This window comes from Symphodus melops, assembly GCF_947650265.1.
Source record: "Symphodus melops genome assembly, chromosome: 8".
Taxonomy (NCBI): domain Eukaryota; kingdom Metazoa; phylum Chordata; class Actinopteri; order Labriformes; family Labridae; genus Symphodus; species Symphodus melops.
This window is the reverse complement of record NC_136698.1, coordinates 14,409,112-14,426,225: the sequence shown is the minus strand read 5'-3', so window position 1 is coordinate 14,426,225 and position 17,114 is coordinate 14,409,112. Positions and strand designations below refer to the sequence as shown.

Sequence of the window (17,114 nt, the reverse complement as noted above, 5' to 3'; positions counted from 1 at the left end):
TAGACACTCATTAGTAGTTGTAATGGTTATTTTTACTTACTTCTAGAAAGCGTAACATTACGATAAAAGAGTCAGAAGTATGGTGATCTTTTTCTTAAACATCACACACTGCCTAAATTTGGAAAAAGGTCGGATACAGTTAAGTTATTAAACCATTTGTTTCAGGATTCAGACTAAGGGGGCTTTGCAGAAGGGGTAGACTTTGCTAGATTTTCTCAATATGTATTTCCCATTGTGTGTAAAGTACATGCTGACTGAATGTGTGTGTTGTGTGAGCCTGAAAAATGCAAAATTCAGAAAACAAAATGTTGAATATGTGTGTCATGGAAAAAGTCTAACACTAACAGGAAGTCCAGTGTCAAATCTTCATGAAAATACAACTTCATTTATATAATGCTCAAAATAACAGTTTCTGAAATGTGAACCTGTTATTGATGAATTATTACACTTTATTCACTAGGAGGCAGTGTTGTCTTTACTGTTGATTTTATTTCAGTTTTAGAGCTCATGGAAAGATAGCAACACTATGTTTTAAAAAAGCGTTTTGATAACATTTTAACAAAAGAAAAAATATGAGCAAAGCAGTAAAGTAGTTAACCATAAAATGTTGCATCAAGTAGCAGGAGATCACATCTATCAAACAACTGGAAGTCTAGACAGAAATGTTTGTTTGTGAATGGTTAAAAACTGTTTAAAGCATTTTTTATAAGTAAAGATATTTAATCATAAAAGCAAATGTTTTCCAAGCAACTGAGTAAGACTCATTTAAAGTGTGCAAAATGAAAGAAAAAAATGACAAATGTTCATCTCATTTAATTATAACAGAGTGAACAGAGTAGAAATCTTCACACGTTGTTAGATCAGCCAACAATAACAGCATTTTAAGGAGTGTTCATAATCTTGTCGATCCAGTCCCTGTAGTCAGGAATTTTAGCGTAGCTACAGATGGTCTGACCATCTTCCATTTTACCACCACCAGACACCACTCCGTACGCCTTCCCTTCTTCACAGACCAGTGGACCCCCAGAGTCTCCCTGTACATACACAGCATGTTATGATTGTTTTAACAGTGAATTTATCCCCATTGATTTACACAGTGTGCTTGTTTCATATTAGAAAATTGTACGTACTCTATTTGGTCCAGTCTCCCCCAAAGAGCAGTAGGAGTTATCCTTAGGACACTTGTCACTGTCAATGATTGTGACATTGGCTTCCATGAGCACACGAGAACTATGTCTATTACTCGTGTTTGTCAGTCCCCAGCCGGAAACTGAACAGGATTTTGGCAAAAAGCCGTCATCTTTTCCTGCCAGAGCAATAGGACTCACATCTTTGCTGAAAGTGGCTTTGGAGCTTAACTGTGAGAAACAGTAACAAACTTGAAATTTGAAACAGGTATCAGTCAAGAAACATAGTTCTCATAATAAAGTATTCAGTAGATTATCTAAAAAATATGCCGATGTAGAAAGAAGTCAAAATCGTCATTGCTGTTTTGTATAGGTATTTTAATATAACAGGGTTGTTGTTGTTGTTTTTTTTGTTGTTGTTTTTTTTTTACCTTGAGTAGCATAATGTCATTTTGTAAACCAGTGGCATTGTAATCTCTATGTGGAAATGTTTCCTTCACGATTATGGTCATCTTTTGAGGACTGTCAAATCCAAGCAAGACTTTGAGGGACCTGACATGGCAAGAGCAAAACACATTTTTTTGGGGTCAGACAATAGGATTCTTTTAAAATAAACATAAATAATTTATTTTGCATAACTCCATTCTCAATGCATGACCTTTAGTTGTTGTTTGGATAAGAAATCTAATGAGGGATACCAGGATTCCAACTTAATAAACATGGAGTGTGTTAGACTTACTTGGCTTTGCAATGTGCAGCAGTCATCACAAATTCTGCATTCAGAATAAAGCCACCACAGCGTTCTGTTTTTCCATTCTCCATATGAAGTTCCACACGCACCATGTATGGCCTGCCGTGCGGTGCAACCGCTTTACCTCCAATAATTTTGCCTGTATGAACTGGAAAACTTTGCATTAAACTCTGACCAAAAAAATTGTTCAAATAATTGGATTTATTCTTATGTACTGTTTCTAAACTTTTTTTTAATAAAGGGATCAACAGCAAGGTATAATAAACTGTGTTAAATGCTACAATATACATGCAATGCAATAAAAACAAAACTAACCTTGACCACTGAGACTCACAGCAAGTATCAGTATCGCCAGTTTCAAGTTGATAGTCATGGTGAGATCAGTCAGGATGAGTTCCTGAGGAGCAATGACACACATCACTGACACGTACAGGCTATGAATGCTTCCTTGTATTAGAAGAAGGAAGTGTTTATCTCATTTGTACATCCAAATTAGGCGGTTTTGAACCAAATTCATATGAACGATTTCCTCATCTCATTCAGAGAATCTCCATATTTAATTGCCCTAACCCTAACCCTAAAAAGAATGCTGTTTTTTTTTTTTGTTTTTTTTTTAACCAGGGCTTTCCATTAAGAAATTACAGTGTAATACTCTCTTTTCATAAATTGTTTTTTTCATAAGACGTGTGTTGTGATCTCGAGCCAGGTATAAAAACATGTTTTCTCTTAATTAGAATTCAGAATTAAAAACAGTTGGTAGTAAGTAAAATCTCTATATCTCAGCTCATTCCCTCTAAAACAAAACATCAGAACAGAAACACAACCTTGTCATGAATAGAAGAATATATCAATGCTCTGAGGTAGTTATATTATAGTGGAGAAATGCAGAATACTGACCTTAAATCACTTGGCATATATAAACACTTTCAAGCTGTACCCAATGTTTCTGCTTATACTTCTGATGTTGACAGATAACATGACCATTTGTTCTATATAACAGAAGGGAAACATATAGAGTATGTGAGTATGTGGTAAGGGCACTGTAAAAATACACACATCCGTTGTCTCTTTTCTTAGAGACAATGGATGGATGAGGATTTATATAAAAAGAAACTAACTTTTCTTTAAAAAAAAAAAAAACCCTGAACTATCTGCTAATGTGCTCGTCTTACTATTGATAGCATCAGGCAGCATAGAGCTTACAGAAAGCGGAACTTGCAAGGATATTGTACAGCGCAGAGACGAGTGGCAATTTACAGCTCGTCAGTGGCTTTATGTCTGCATATCTGGGAAATATATAAAAGTTGCTGGTGTGTTTCAAATCAAGTTGTAGCCATTCTCATTAGGATTCTTGATTACGTGAAGCAATCTTTATATGATGAGCATCTTGATACAAACTAGGTCGCATGCAACCACCATGGCTTCTGCATTAACCTTTTTGCAGACCATCATTCTAAGGGAGAGGCAAAGTGAGATTTTTGTGGCTGACAGAACAACTTCCTGAGGAGAGTAACAGGAAGCCATGTGAGCTGGGGAGGATAAAGATCATGTCCCCTAAAGTTAGTGTCAGCATTAAAATGTTGTGAATTATATAGACCTGTAAAATATTAGTTTGTGTATGATTTCAAGTTTCCACTCAGTTATCTTTAACAATTATAGCAAAGATTATCATGAGGACAGGAGCCAGGAGTGCTGTCATTAAGGTAATGCTAATAGGAAAACTACATTTTCAAACTATTTTGTATACTAAAACAAAACAAAAAGAAGTTGAACAAGTTGTCCTAGTCGAGGTGTAACATATTCGTTACGATCTTGTACTGGATCGAACCCAAAAGCACAACTAGCAAACCAGGTTCAAGCAAGTGTCAATTTAATGAAACAAGTAAGTGACAGTGAGGGAGAGGGGGTGATGAAGCCAGGGATCCCAAAGGTGAGGTGTACACTCGGTCCGAGTGTGGCGCGAGTTCCAAACAATCCCGTGGTGAAGTTCCTCCTGAGTAGTTGCAGCAGGCAGTGAAAGTAACACAAGAGTCCAAGAGCAACGATGATCTGAAGTGGAGAAGCACAGAGGAGTTAGTAACCCAGCTTAACCAAGCTAGATAAAAATACAAAGGCCGTGATCAACAAAACACCACTACCACACTGGTATGACAAAACAATCTGGCGCAGAGGAAATCCAGGTTACATGTACAGCCAGGGTTGATGAGGAGATGAGGTACACCTGGTGCAGCCTGCACCCAGGTAGCCACGCCTACAGCCACACACAGAGACTAACAGGGGAAAGAAACATGAGGATCACAGACAGGGAATACAAACAACACACAACGGGGAAGGAGGGACCTGCCATGATGGGATTATGACAATATTTCCCTAAAACCTGGGGATCTAACTAATCATGCAATGGAAACAATGTCATCAAGACACGTTTTTTTTTTTTTTTTTTTTTTTTTTATACACATTTTACCACCAAGTCTCTCTTCTTCAGCTGCATTAAAGTTTTTATATTCCACAAATAAATAAAATGCTCTGGCATTTCCGTTATTGGCTTGTCAGTGAAATAAATGCATGAAAACAGATGATTGCATTGTGTACGTTTATTTTAGATGCAATATGATGTGTAGCCAGTGAATTAAATAAGTGAAACGCGGTTTCACCAATACTACGTAATATTCAGCAGTTAATAGACACACCGTAGAGAGAGAGATAGCACTGCTGAGGGGCCCGTTAGCAAGGCACCAAACCCTCAACTGCTCTTCTTTGCTTCCTGTGTAGCATTTATAGCAACCCCACTCTAACATCTCTCCACCAATGCATGTCCACATGTTTGTGCATGTGTGTGATGTCTTTAAATAGTGTGTAAGAGTGTAAACCAGATTTCCTCTCGGGAATTAATAAAGTGTATCAAAATAAAACACGAAAATAACTCTGCTTAGTAATAACATTGCTCCTTTATCATGATTAAGTTTTTTCTTCAAGAATTTGTCTCCCTGTATATGGATATGACAGACAGACAGACAGACAGACAGACAGACAGACAGACAGACAGACAGACAGACAGACAGACAGACAGACAGACAGACTACTGATTCTGTAAAATAGCATTGATTATTACTCAATATAAATATTGAGTATGTGCAGATTATTTTCATGAAATAGCATTTATGACGATATTTATATTTTTCTTCAAAATTTTCTGCATTTATCAGATGTGTTGGTGTACCTTCTATTAACCTTGTGTATGATCACGAACACTAACAACCTCAGGGTCCTGCCGGGCCCTGTTCTCTGTACGGTTTATTACAGCTTAATTTTTACAGCTTATTATTTAAAAAATAATTTAATTTACAACTCATCGTCCTTTTTAACTTCTGAGAAGAATATAAGGCTGATAAACATGATTAACCACATCCTCTGCCTGAGGTGAGAAACAGCAGACTATCAAATTTCAGATTTTATCTTATTCTTCATGAGGTTAGGGTTTACTTGCGTCTGCAGAATTTAGAATTTAGATTTTGTTATTCTTAGACTTCAGGTACGTTGCCTCACCTAACCCTAACCCTAAACCTTATTTCATTTACACTGTAATGCAATGTTAAATCCCCACACGAACGCCAAGATTAAACTCCAGGGAACTGAATTTATAAAATGCACAAGGCTTCTTTATGGAACTGTGGTGCAATTTGGAAAAATGGCTTCCGTGATTAGCTTCAAGTCATCATAGCTGACCTAATGTATAATCTAACATTATTAAATTTCTATATACCATACTATAACACTGTGGGACAATGTAACACTTGATCACCGACATTAACCCTTTGCAGATTCAGTGTTAAAGTACAAAGGCGTAGTGATGGCAAAGCTTTGTTCCAGTGCTGTTGCTGAGTCACAATGTAAAAAGTGCCATGGATCTGCTGCACATCATAAATGTGTCACTGTGTGTAAGATGAGGACATGTGCTTTCCAATTGAGGGAAATGAAAATAGCCTACCATGCTCTTATATAGTTGAGATTCACTGTTTTTATTCTATTCAGCTTGTTTGTCAAAAGCTGTCATAAAGGCTTGTTTAAAACAATGAGAAAAAATAAATAAACATATCTTGCATTACAATGATGTGCATGAGTATCTAATAATGTAATCACTAAAAGGGTTGTATAGAAAGGAAACAGCCTGATTGTGGGGAAACACAGACACTAAATGTTAATGGAATCTTCCACTTAGCAACACTAAACCATGTTTCTTAGACGTGCCTCCCTGTGTGGAACTAAATGATGTGTTTCATTAGTTTTTCTCAATAAAAATATTTGCCTGTCTGAAATCTATCACAAATTAAGATGTTAAACAATATGTAGAGCTGACCAAAGATAAATAAGAGTTTGTTGTAAATGGGCGCTAAACAAATACAAATTGATTAATTGATTGATTTAAAAAGGTAGAAACTTTTTTTTTCTCAAGACATATTTTGACAGTGGAAAATAATTGAATGAATGCATAATTTCAGGATTGTTTCATTTAAACATGCCTACAGTAGGAGATACTGTCAATGTGTCCTCCATACATCAAACACTAAAAAGTAGATTTACATGGTCGTATACACAAATGGCTTGTCAGTGTACTGAGCTGTTCAAATTAGAGAAAAGACCTTCAGCTCTATTTAACTCTTCATGATGTGAATACTGAACCAATTTCAGCTGCAACGCTTAATTTCTTTCACAAGGAGGCAGCGTTGTCTTTTTGTTGCTTTTATTCATTCTAAGACAGTGCAGACAGGGATTCAGAGCCCATTCAATGACACAGCAAGAGTTACACTTTCAGAAAAAAACAAATACTGAGGATCTTCCATCATGTCAGGGATGAGAAATACACGTGTGATATTCAACCTACAGTATAAAATTTGCAATGATGCAGAATGATATGCATTCTAATTGTTACATCTTTAAACAGCATAGGGTCTCTAACATTAAAGAACAAAATAATTGACAAAACACAAGCAGATTTTTTGAAGTCATGATATTGGTATATCGTATATGTATAAACGTGTGAATTAACATTTTGTGAATATTTTTGGAAAAATACATTATGCCATGTTCAAGTAGTTTTTCATGCATTTTTCAGTTTTGCATTGATCCAGCTCTCATGATCAGAAATCTTTGTGAAAGTTATGATCTGTGGTTCATTGAGACGTTTGACGCCAAAGGACACCACTCCGTATGCCTTCCCATCCTCACAGACCAATGGTCCCCCAGAGTCTCCCTAGAAGTACATAAAAAGCAGTAATGATTGTCACTGTGATGATTAACTAATGTGTGTCCATGGTATGTAAAAAAAAAAACGTGTATACAGTACCTCAGCTGGTCCTGTCTCTCCTTCAGAGCAGTACAGATTTCGCTTTTCACACTGCACATTGTGAATCAGGGTGACATTGGCTTCCCTGAGTACCTGCGACATGGTTTGGCTGCTCTTGTTGCATCTTCCCCAGCCTGAGACTGAACAGGACTTTGGCATGCCATCATATTGATGCACTAGAGAAATGGGTGCCACATTTTTGCTGTACTTGACCTGGGAGCTCAACTTGAGGGGTCGGGAGAAATTGAAATATTATTAAATTGTGTAACCATCAAATTAATCAAAAGCAACTTTTTGATTTTATCTGGAAGGGTTATTTTACCTTAAGAAGCATTATGTCATGTATATATTCTGTTGGTTTATAGTCTTTATGTGGGAATGATTGTTCCACAGATACAATCTGTACCTCATGTTGATCATGGAAATTGTGAACTCCCATGAAGACTGTGTAGGACCTGAAAGGAAAATAAATATTATGTCTCACAATAAATGATTTGTTTGCCCCTTCCCTGCAAAAACAGAACATTGAAGGAACTTGAATTCATACAACTATTGGTTAAGCATTTGTTCTCCCAGTAGGTATCATTAATCATTAAGTTATGGGTTTGTGTTGTTGTAGGATGAGAAATAAACACAGTGGCTCCAGAGTTTCTTAAACTTTTACTAATACTTGTGTAACAAGGTGTGTTAAAGTGACCTGGCTTGGCAGTGGGCTGCTGTCATGACAAAATCCTCATTTAGAAGGAATCCTCCGCAGTAGCTTCCACTGTCATGCAGCTGCACAAGAACCATGTACGGCCTGCTATGTTCTTCAGTCACACGTCCTCCAATGATTCTCCCTGTGTGAACTATAGAAAACAAATATATTTATTATGAATGAAAAAGCTGTCATGGGCCAAGAGGCCCATCAGAGCTTTAAAGACAGAGGACCATTCACACCCAATTACACCTAAGAACAATTCCTAATAAGAAGGCTGGAGTATAAAGAACCAACACAGCTACATGGAGAGATGTGATGGTTAATTTGTTTGTTCTTTATGTTTTTTGCAAATAGATACAACAAAAATATATTTTCTCCCAGACCCCAGCAGTATTACAGAAAATGAATGTATCTTAAAAAAAAGAAAACAAACAAAATTCTACTAATGTAAAAATCAAACAAAGAAAGTTGGACCAAAAACAATCAAAGTAAAATACATGGTGTATACAAAGCATTATCCACAATGTTTACAAATCAAAGTGCAGGAGTTCTGTTGTCTGAAGCAAATTCTAAACCAAACTGAAAGAAAATCCATTTTTACCACTGAAATAAATTTGATGAACTTACCTTGACCATTAAGAGTCAGCATGAGCATCAGGGCTGCCAGTCTAGCGAGGATATGCATGGTGAGAGTCTACGTTAGCACACAGTATTGACAGTATCAGTCTGTAAATGCATTCTTGTACCAGAAAGAAAGGAAGTGTGCAAATACGTGTGGCTTTTGACCACATACTCATATAAGGAGGCGCACTCCATCACTTTCAGAATATGAAAACCTTTCTTTTCAGGGTAAAGGGATTCATGATAGGGTTGAGATACCAATATGTAAAGTTATGAAATCTTTAAGCTGGGATGAACATTGGAAGGTGGCAATCATAACATTGTTTATATGGAAATACACTATAGGTATTAAATGTTTAGGGTAAGTTCCCATTCCAATAAATGAAAACCACATAAAAAGACAGCTTGTTCATACATTGTGAGTGAGTCAAATAAGCCTGGGCATAACTCAGACCAATGTGCGATTGTTAATAGTTTTTCCGTTGATCCTTATCTGCAATGCCATTTCATGTCCAGATCCTCATCTCCCTCAGAGGAACCTCTGAGTCTGTCACAAAGCTCCAAAGGTGACATTTTTCTCACGTTATCATGTCATATGACTGCTACAAAACAGAATTGTTTTAAATGTGCGTGGTGCAAGAAATTGAGAGGAAAACATGACCCTGAGCGACCGGAAGAATGAAATAGCCATTAGGAGATCAACCTGTTGATCCGTTTAGGTCATTGTTCTTCTGTTAGGAAATGAGCCACTGAAATATTATATTTGTCAGAAAAATGTATTCTTAACATAAATCTATGGAAAATCCTAACGTGTTCAAATCTGGTGGGCTCTGCAGATTGTTTTGTTTCAGTTTGGCAAAAATAAAGAAAAAGAAACTTTTGAGGCATTACCAAAGGGAAGCTGCTTCCTAGCTCACAACAATGACTGTGAAAGCCTTCTTCATAAAGCTGGGATAGAACTATAAAGAGTTTACTAAACCAAGATATAGTTGTGGGTATAACAGGATCCCCTTTTCTATAGCACGCTTAAGCCTAAAGGAATGCTGCTGACCAGCCACAGTGCTGATATATCTATTACAAAGCTTCATCAGTCTAGACTCAAGTATGTCCTTCTTATCTGTGTCAGAAAAATTTACTGCAATTGTTTTGGAAAATTCACAATACAGTTTTCATGAGTTGAAGTGAAGAACCAAAGGAGGAGATGTGGTTAAATGAGATGAAAAAGTATGAACAGGTTTTAGGGATGTGAGCTTCTGGAGTCCAGGGCAGTAATGGGAATCACAGAGAGGAACTTGCTCTTGCTATAACACGGCCTTTACTGTTAGCCCGTCACTTTTATAGGAACCCTGGAGCTGAGGAGATGGGCTGGTTTAGCCATCGGGCACAGGAACACGGAAATAGGGAATGTAATAAAAGTGATAAGACACATCAATCACGCAGCATAAATTACATGTTTATTAATAAGAAAGGACATCGGTGATAATAAAAGCCACAAGACGCTGAAACAAAAATTCCTAGATTAGCAATGATGGATCAAACGTGGTTTCACAAAATCACATGTGGTAACAGAGATTTATAGTCTGAAGGAGACATGCTGATGTAACTCTGACTGTGTTCAGCCACTTTCTTATAAGCTGACTCTGTGCAACAAAGAATCAATTTTGCATTGTCTAATAGGCATTTCATTCACATCTCCCATCGTTTATGTACTTTATTTGTGTACTTTAAATTCCACATGTTGGCCTCTATTACTTTTGTTGAGCATGAAGTGAATTGGATTGAGATTGCTTCATCTAAAAAAGGAAACCACTGTGGCTTGAGGGTCGACATCGCACTGCAGATATGGCGTACCACCTCATTACCCACAACAAGAAAAAAGAGCAAAAGCAAATATTAAACATGACCCCACCTCTGACCAGTGTAAGCCTGGCATAGGACGAGGGAGAGATAGGTATAAAGAAACCATGAGTAAAGCATCTATGCCTTTGTATCCTGTTTGATTTTGGATTTTAAAAACAAACACAAAAAAGGATACTTAAAAAAACCAAGACACTCAAGTCTGTATAATTGTTGGTGGAGTATAAAAATCAGCCTCACATTAAAATCTAAGATTTAATTTCTCATCTGTACAACGACAGATACTGTTGCAGATCTTGTCACCTACTGTTTAGACTGACTGCAGGTTCAATGCACTTACACAACTGTTTCACAATTGAAACACTTTTAATACATATTCTAAACATATATTGCAATTTTGTTAAAGAAAAATGTGAAATCAATGTCAAATCCCATGCAGGGCAGGCACATAAAATAACTTCTGAGAAAAAGGCGTTTGGAGGGTTCAGCCTGTTTATGTGTGCGAGTGTTTCCAGTAAACAGTGTGTTGCAACCCTGTTTTGAGGATTTCAGCCGACTAATAGAAGCTCTCCCTGTCCACAATAACGGGCAGGATGAGTCTAAATTCCAGGTCTGTAACTCAGCATCAATGACGGGAAGACGTCACCCCTGTCAGAAGCAATAAGACTTTTCCCAGACAGCAGAATAAGACAGCATTCCCAATGGGCTCAATAAACACACATACACAAACACACAATCTCAGCTAAACCCTTTAGTAAGAAAAGCTTCTTTCGATCTCAAAAGAATCCTTTTGATCTCCTTCCAGAAAATCACATTAATCATTATTATTCTGTTTAACACAAGACAAGGTCAAACATTAATCAGTTTTGGGTACACAATAAATTTCATTCTCCACAAAATTTTAGCAAATGCACTGATTACATGTTAATTCGAGTTACTTGTTTCTTTCAAAAAAAAAGAAAGAAAAGGAGATCCTGACTCATTCATAACACATCTTTCCTTTCTCCATTTCCTAGCTTGACAACATTTTGATGCAGTGGAAAATAATAGATTCTTTCATTAAAAAATTGCATTTAGTCGACGTTGCAAATGTGCTACATGCTTTCTTGTATAATTATTTTATATATTATCCTGTACTAAGTCAACACAAACATTAGTGTGTAAACAATTGGGACACTGTTATTAAAAATCCCGATCATCAACAAATGGAAATAGCACTTACTAACTGATCATGTCACTGAAAATGAAATAGTTTCCATATGCAATGTTGGAGTCAGGTAGCACTTCAAAAATGATTGAAGTTTATTGTTCACCTAAACATTATTTCTGAAAGTTATGAAACTTTATAAAAAATCTCCGGGATCCTGTGCTGACTGATCACAATCAACTGTGTTGATGTTGTCAGTCAATTCTAGTGAACAGGAAGCTTTAGAGCAAACGCAAAGAACCCGTGGTTAGTAAGATTTTGAGATAATCTGTAATGAGAGGTTCCTTGAAATGAACATTTTTCTTGATACGTTAGCAATAATTTATACATCCTGTATTAGAGCACAATGTTTAAAGTGCAATAATATGTGAAATAAATCGTATTTTATTCTATCATAATACTCATTACAATGACACTATTCAGTACTAAATAACAAATCAAAGCTGGCAAACAAATGAGAATAATCGTTAACAGCCTTTTAACTACTATGCTCTCACAATTATTCACACAGTTTTCAGAGTTTTCTTTAAAAAAAAAGTATTTTCACAGATGGAGACTGAGCCTGGACAGAGTCTATCAGAAGGAAGAAGATAGCATTCACAGATGCACCTGTGAATCCAATAAAAACTTTAACTATTTACACTATACTGAAGTGAGATATGTGCTGTTCAAATAAAGTTTGTCAGACATCACACAATGAAAGCATCCAAAAAACTGTCCACTGAAAGCAGAGAAGAAGGAGAAAACTACAGGAGGCTTTTGTTTTTGCCTTGAATGACCTGTCTTTCTCAACTGTTATTGTGAACAGTGCAACTGTTTAAGCATCATTGAAGAGTCTCATTTTATAATATATATTTTAATTTAATCTTAACATACAGTTGCTGTTTTTACAAATGCACTACTGAAAAGTTCAAAACAATCGGATGTATCCACAGTTCCAAGGTGAAAAAAAGTGTAGGAAGCAGCTTCATAACAATGTACAACAATTGCACTTATCATGCACTAATCTTGTGATGGAAATGTCATCACTCCCTGCTGTTGAATTTTCATGAATATTTCCTGCTGCATTCTCACACTCATTCATCCCATAACTGCACATCTTTTATTAAAAGTCTGGTACGAAAATGTCTGTGTGAAGAATGAACACACAAGCATTCTTGCTGTAGGTTAAAATACATCTGAGGTGAAATTACAAATGTTTGGCCTTGAAAATCACAACAAGAAGCTGAAAAATAATAGCTTTATCAATTGAATCATTTAAAATCAAATGTCTCAGATTGACGCTGTGAGAGAAAGATGTTGTGGTACATGTCTATTTGTTCACATTTCCACCATCTCTTGTTTGTTTTGTAGTATATAGCCTTGATGTGTGTTGGAGACGCTCAAAAAGGAATTTAAGAAAGCTCATTTTCCCACCACAGACTCTGATTTCTATGAAAAGTCTCCTAATGCAAACTTTGGCTTCCCATCAGACAGTTTTTTCCGACCAAACTGACCAAAGCTTCAGGATATGAGATCTTATGATTCAAACCTATATATGATCTTATGTTGATTGATGCTGCGAGTCCTTGTTGAATAAGCGTTCTATAAAGGATGTATTTGTTATTCTACGACAGCAGATCTTCAGCACATGAGCTGCTTTGCAGTGTTTGTTTTTATCTTATGCAATGAGCCTACTGGACGGTCTCACCCACATAAACACTGCATCAGGGGCACATCCTTCATATCCTGTCTGCAGTTTACATATCACAGCTGGCCAGTGTTATTGTGTAAGCATCCACTAACACTAAATGACCCGAACAATAAAAATATGAGCAGAGAGACGGTTAATGACTTGATGTAACTATAAAAACTGCAGGTGACCTCGCAAAATCTACTTAAGGACCAGGGTGAGTATAAAAGGAGAGAGGAAAAAGATTCTAATGATTGGACTAGAGCTTTACCAACATAAATTATGTCAGCGCTATGGGTGTTTTTCTGTTCAGCTTAAACCATTTAAATCCAAAAACCATATGGTGTCTATCCGCTGTAGACATGGGATTCATATTTAGATGTATCAGATTTAAACGGGTCTAATAAGAGGATGGGAATGTTCGTCTTTGACCCTCTTTTTAGTTTTGTGAAAAACAAAGCATTCCAAACTAAACAGTTAGAAAGGTGAAACCGTTCCCTAAAAGCTTACGTGTCTTAAGTTATACTATTAATCAGGCCCTGAAAAGAGGACCTGACAAAATGAGGAAATAGTATAAAATCACTAGTTATTTCGAAACTTAACAGTTTATTCTCAAAAAGGCTTCCAAATACAGAGATTGATGAAAGCAGTCCTCTAATCTATTACCGCCAACTATTGATATGCGGGCTTGTTATGACAATATTAGCTGGCAGATTTTTTTCATCTGTGTCAAGCTAGCAGTGATGTTTATATGAATTCCAATAGTTGGTTTCAAGAAGGCAATATAAGCAGCTCCAAATTGAGGGAGATGATGTGTTTGATTATCTACAGGTTTTGAGCAAGTATTTTTCTGTAGAAAAGACGTTGAAAAACCTTTCAAAGGTGAAAGTTCTTTCACCAGCTATTTGGAGATGTTGACTGAACTGTTTTTAAGCCGGATTTTAACAGGAAATCACACGATCACATGATCTGTCACACGACTCTTCGTTAATTCATGAACATACATTTTAAAGATGCATCTCATATTTATAGCCAAAGCTACATTTGGATCATCACTCTTTAGGGGTGAAGTTAAACAAGTTAACAGTTATTGAATTCAATAACTGTGACTACTTCTTTAAAAAAGAACCATATAATGGATTATTTCACGGGTCTTTTTGTGTAAGAAAAGTTTGATACAGAGCCACCTATAATCAAAAGATATAATCGATGACAACATCCATCTCTCTCTCTCACTCTCACTCAAACACATACACATAAAAACACCTATGCATACACACGTCCACAAAAATATCTTTGTAGTGTGCTGTGTCTCCTCATCACTCTGTCTGAACACACAGATCCAATGTTTCGACCACAGAGAGAGCTTCTGAAAGAAAAACGTGTCGGTCAAACTGTGTGGAAACAAAAACAGACCTTTGAAATGCTGCTGTATAGGTTTTCACTGTGGCGTCTTTTAGTAGGTAACAGAGGACCAATACATCAGCCCTTTTCATAAAGGGGTCTGATAGGAAAGGTAAGCTGATATTTAGACATTACCATTAGCTGCAGTAGCACTAAGAAATAATCGAAGTGCCAGATGTGGAAGTTAAAACGAGTTTGGTCTGACAATGTCAAATTGGGTCACAATATCTATGAAGGCTTTTCAGCTCAGGATCCATCCAAGATGTAGTTTCTTATTTAGTTCTTGGTGATAACGCTATACTATAATAAAAGGTCAACATTAACGTTAAAAGTTTAAGTTCCAAGTAAAAAAATAGTGATTAAGCTTCATCCTTTGAGCCATGACTCATTCTCCATTTTGTTGAAGTGAATTTTGGCTAAAGTGAATTGTATTTTTTTTTTCAGTTGTTTTACATGGCTACATAGATATAACACACACTAAGTTGGGTTTGTTTGACACAAGATTAAAATAATTCCTACTATGTTGGATGTGTTTTGGAGATAGAAATCAGAGCACACTCTTGAACTTTGCTTCTCACAAACACTTTTTTCTTCTCACTGTGGGGATTTAATAAACACACAGTTCGTGAAAAATATCCACTGCTATCTGATTGTGAAAAACAACAATATTTGTACTGCTATGTGTATGTGTCTTTTGGGGCCAAGCTTCCCAGTACCTTTTTCTTTTTCACAGAAAACCTTGAATAATTTGGTCCCAACAGATGGAAAAGGAAACTGGTATTCTGGGTATTTGGCAGTCACTGGGGAAAGAAAATGCAGGTATTTAGAGGTATTTGAGTACACAGTGGACAGAGAGGAGTTGGATAAGGAGGATGAGAGTGAGAACAATAGAGTGTGTATCTTTGGAGCTTGCCTTGGGGTGGAAGAAGAGTCAGACAGTCTGTGTTTGTCATTAAAGGCTTTTTTTTTTTCAATGGAGAAAACAGGCGAACACTTCTTATCGGAAGATTTCTATCAGCTGTGATCCAACAGAAACCGGATTAGTTTGTTTGTGTGTACACATTTGTGCCAACCGTGTATGAGTGTGTGCAGTATGCTTTGCTTGTCCTTTTATGTTTTGTTTTTGTAGTGAAAATTAGACATGGCTCATTATCCAAGACCACCCATTGTACCATTAATGTGCTCAGATTTCTGTAATGTTTAACTGAAGGTCAAGCTTGCAACATTATTACTCACGTTGTAATGAACCTCAGAAACATGCAATGGTAAGCTAATATATTTTCATTTTTCGTTTCATTTTAGCTTTGTTGTGCTGTTTTAAATTAAGTGTGTTCTATTTTTCTTTATGGTTTTGTATTTGAGTTGCATGACATAAACATTTCAATCACTGTCTGATTTATGGTTTATTAATGGTTACGTAATGGTTAATTAATGGCTACTTAATGGTTTAGAAATGGTTGATTAATGGTTGATTAATGATTTATGAATGGTTTATGAATGGTTGATTAATGGTTACTTTATTAATATTTTGCATACTTAATTAACAATGAATGGGAAACTAAGCACATATGCAATGGGTCAATAGTTAGTACTTCTTCATCACATGTTCTAGAGTAAGTTACATTGATTTAACAGATAATAATGTTTGTAAAACAAGGAACTAATGGTTAACTTAATGGCTTTTAAGTTACTTAGTGGTTACTTAATGGTTCATTAATGGTTTATTAATGGTTACTTAATAGTTACTTAATGGTTTATTAATGGTTACTTAATGGTTTATTAATGGTTACTTAATGGTTTATTAATGGTTACTTAATGGTTTGCTAATGGTTAATTAATGGTTACTTAAACATCAGCTAATAGCTGCCATTTTCCTGTGTTAATCATGGCTTATTTAAATGTGAGGTTGCAAAGAATTGGAACTGAATCTAGACAGGGATAGTCAACAAGATAAACACTATAGGGAGATGAATCAAGTTGGGGGACCATAGATAAAGATTACAGCAAGGAGAAGCAGCAAGTTTAGATAAACACATTCTTTCCGCTGAAAAAACAAATTGGTCACTCACTCAATCACTTTCTGGTCAATTATGCAACTTGGTACTGTATATTCTGTTTCTGGCAACAACAAAAAAATTATGCCATTTGTAAATTCTAGGACATATGTTTTGTCAATATTATAGATGACCTATATGACATCCAGCACCACCCCAGCAAACATGTACAGTTGGGGCCCATATAGGCCTCACTTGGGCTGGTTGGGCTTTGGGTGGGCATGGGCTTAGAGTGGGCTTCGTTGTTGGGCCCCACATGGGCAGTGGGTGGGCAGTAGACCCTGTCAACACACCCATGTGGGTAAGATATGGGCTGGTGAATGGGCCCCATCTGGGCAGCTCAGCTGGGTCCCGGTTAATTTTGTACGGGGGTTCCA

At 36.5% G+C, this 17,114-nt stretch overlaps 1 protein-coding gene across 1 annotated transcript; it reads right to left on the bottom strand.

Annotated features, from left to right (window-relative positions):
• Nucleotides 1–479: 479 nt before the first annotated feature.
• Nucleotides 480–8,613, bottom strand: LOC306828576 (uncharacterized protein). The gene is made up of 10 exons (XM_079351097.1): nt 8,550–8,613; nt 7,920–8,070; nt 7,545–7,677; nt 7,223–7,447; nt 6,998–7,129; nt 2,194–2,275; nt 1,867–2,026; nt 1,559–1,679; nt 1,131–1,358; nt 480–1,034 (listed from the first exon to the last, which is right to left on the bottom strand). The coding sequence occupies exons 1-10, from the start codon at nt 8,605–8,607 to the stop codon at nt 882–884; spliced, it is 1,443 nt and encodes a 480-aa protein (XP_079207223.1). The 5' UTR covers nt 8,608–8,613; the 3' UTR covers nt 480–881.
• Between the last annotated feature and the right edge of the window lie 8,501 nt (nt 8,614–17,114).